General features: G+C 42.9%; 1 protein-coding gene across 1 annotated transcript; it reads left to right on the top strand.

Moving 5' to 3' along the window:
• LOC102184135 (olfactory receptor 491-like) lies at positions 221-1,153 on the top strand. Its single transcript, XM_005701185.2, has one exon. It carries the CDS (start codon positions 221-223, stop codon positions 1,151-1,153), a length of 933 nt encoding a protein of 310 aa, XP_005701242.2.

Here is a 1,360-nt window from a genome sequence, read left to right as displayed (position 1 = left end):
TAATTGAGATCCTGGAAAGTGAGGTTGAACCCTTCTTCTTTTATGCAAAGAGGAAACACACACACAAATCCTGTAAAGCACTACATTTACAGGCAGCGCAGAAGAGGAAATCACTGTGAATGAGTCTGTGGAATAAGCAAAGAAAACAAAGTGTGTAGAATGAGTGCATAACAGAAATGAATATTCACATTTCCCTCAACAGGAACAATTCCCAGAGGACATGGAAGCTGGAAACCACACCAGCGTGACGGAGTTCATCCTTTTGGGGTTAACAGAGAATCCTACACTTTGTGTCATCTTCTTTGTGCTATTTCTAGGCATATATGTTATCATTTTAGTGGGCAATATCACCATAATTATTTTAATAGTAAGTTGTTCCCAACTTCACTCCCCTATGTACCTTTTCCTTGGCCATTTGGCTTTTGTTGACATTGGTTGTTCTACATCTGTTACACCTATGATGATTATAGGATTTCTTAGACATAGACTAGCCCTCCCAGTTGCTGGCTGTGAAGCCCAGCTCTGTTCTATGGTGATGTTTGGGTCAGCTGATTGCTTCCTGCTGGCTGTCATGGCCTATGATCGTTATGTGGCCATCTGCTTGCCCCTTTCCTACTCCACCCGTATGTCCCCCAGAGTGTGTGTCCTCTTGGTGGGGGGTTCCTATCTCGGTGGGTGTGTCAATGCTTGGACATTTGGTAGTTGCTTACTGACTCTGTTATTCTGTGGACCAAATCAGATAGATCACTTTTTCTGTGATTTCTCCCCTTTGTTGAAACTTTCCTGCTCAGATGTCTCCACTACTGAGATTATCCCTTCCATGTCTTCTGGATCTATCCTTGTGGTCACAGTGTTTGTCATCGCTCTCTCTTACACATGCATCCTCAGCACCATCCTGAAGATGCGCTCCACTGAAGGGAGACACAAGGCTTTCTCCACCTGCACCTCTCATCTCACCGCAGTCACTCTCTACTATGGAGCGATTACCTTCGTTTATGTGATGCCCAACTCCAGCTACTCAACTGAGCAGAACAGAGTAGTGTCTGTGTTCTACACAGTGGTGATCCCCATGCTGAATCCCCTCATCTACAGTCTGAGGAACAGAGATGTAAAGGAGGCCCTGAGAAAGGCAATGTTCAGAATATATTCTTAGGATCCATTCTTGACATTTCAGGTGACCTATAAAAATTTTTGTTTATCAGTATCACACTTAGGACCTACCAAATATAGCTTAACTGATTGTTTCAATTAAAGTCATACTTCTTCTCTCACTTTTATACATTTGTACACCAAATGGGAGATGCCTTAAAGTCAACAACGACAGCAATATTTGTCACTGTTATTAACACCTGTAGATGCC

The sequence above is a fragment of the Capra hircus genome, chromosome 15 (genome assembly GCF_001704415.2).
Source record: "Capra hircus breed San Clemente chromosome 15, ASM170441v1, whole genome shotgun sequence".
NCBI classification, from domain to species: Eukaryota; Metazoa; Chordata; class Mammalia; order Artiodactyla; family Bovidae; genus Capra; species Capra hircus.
The sequence above is the reverse complement of the archived record's forward strand: the minus strand, read 5'-3'. Positions and strand labels throughout refer to the sequence as shown.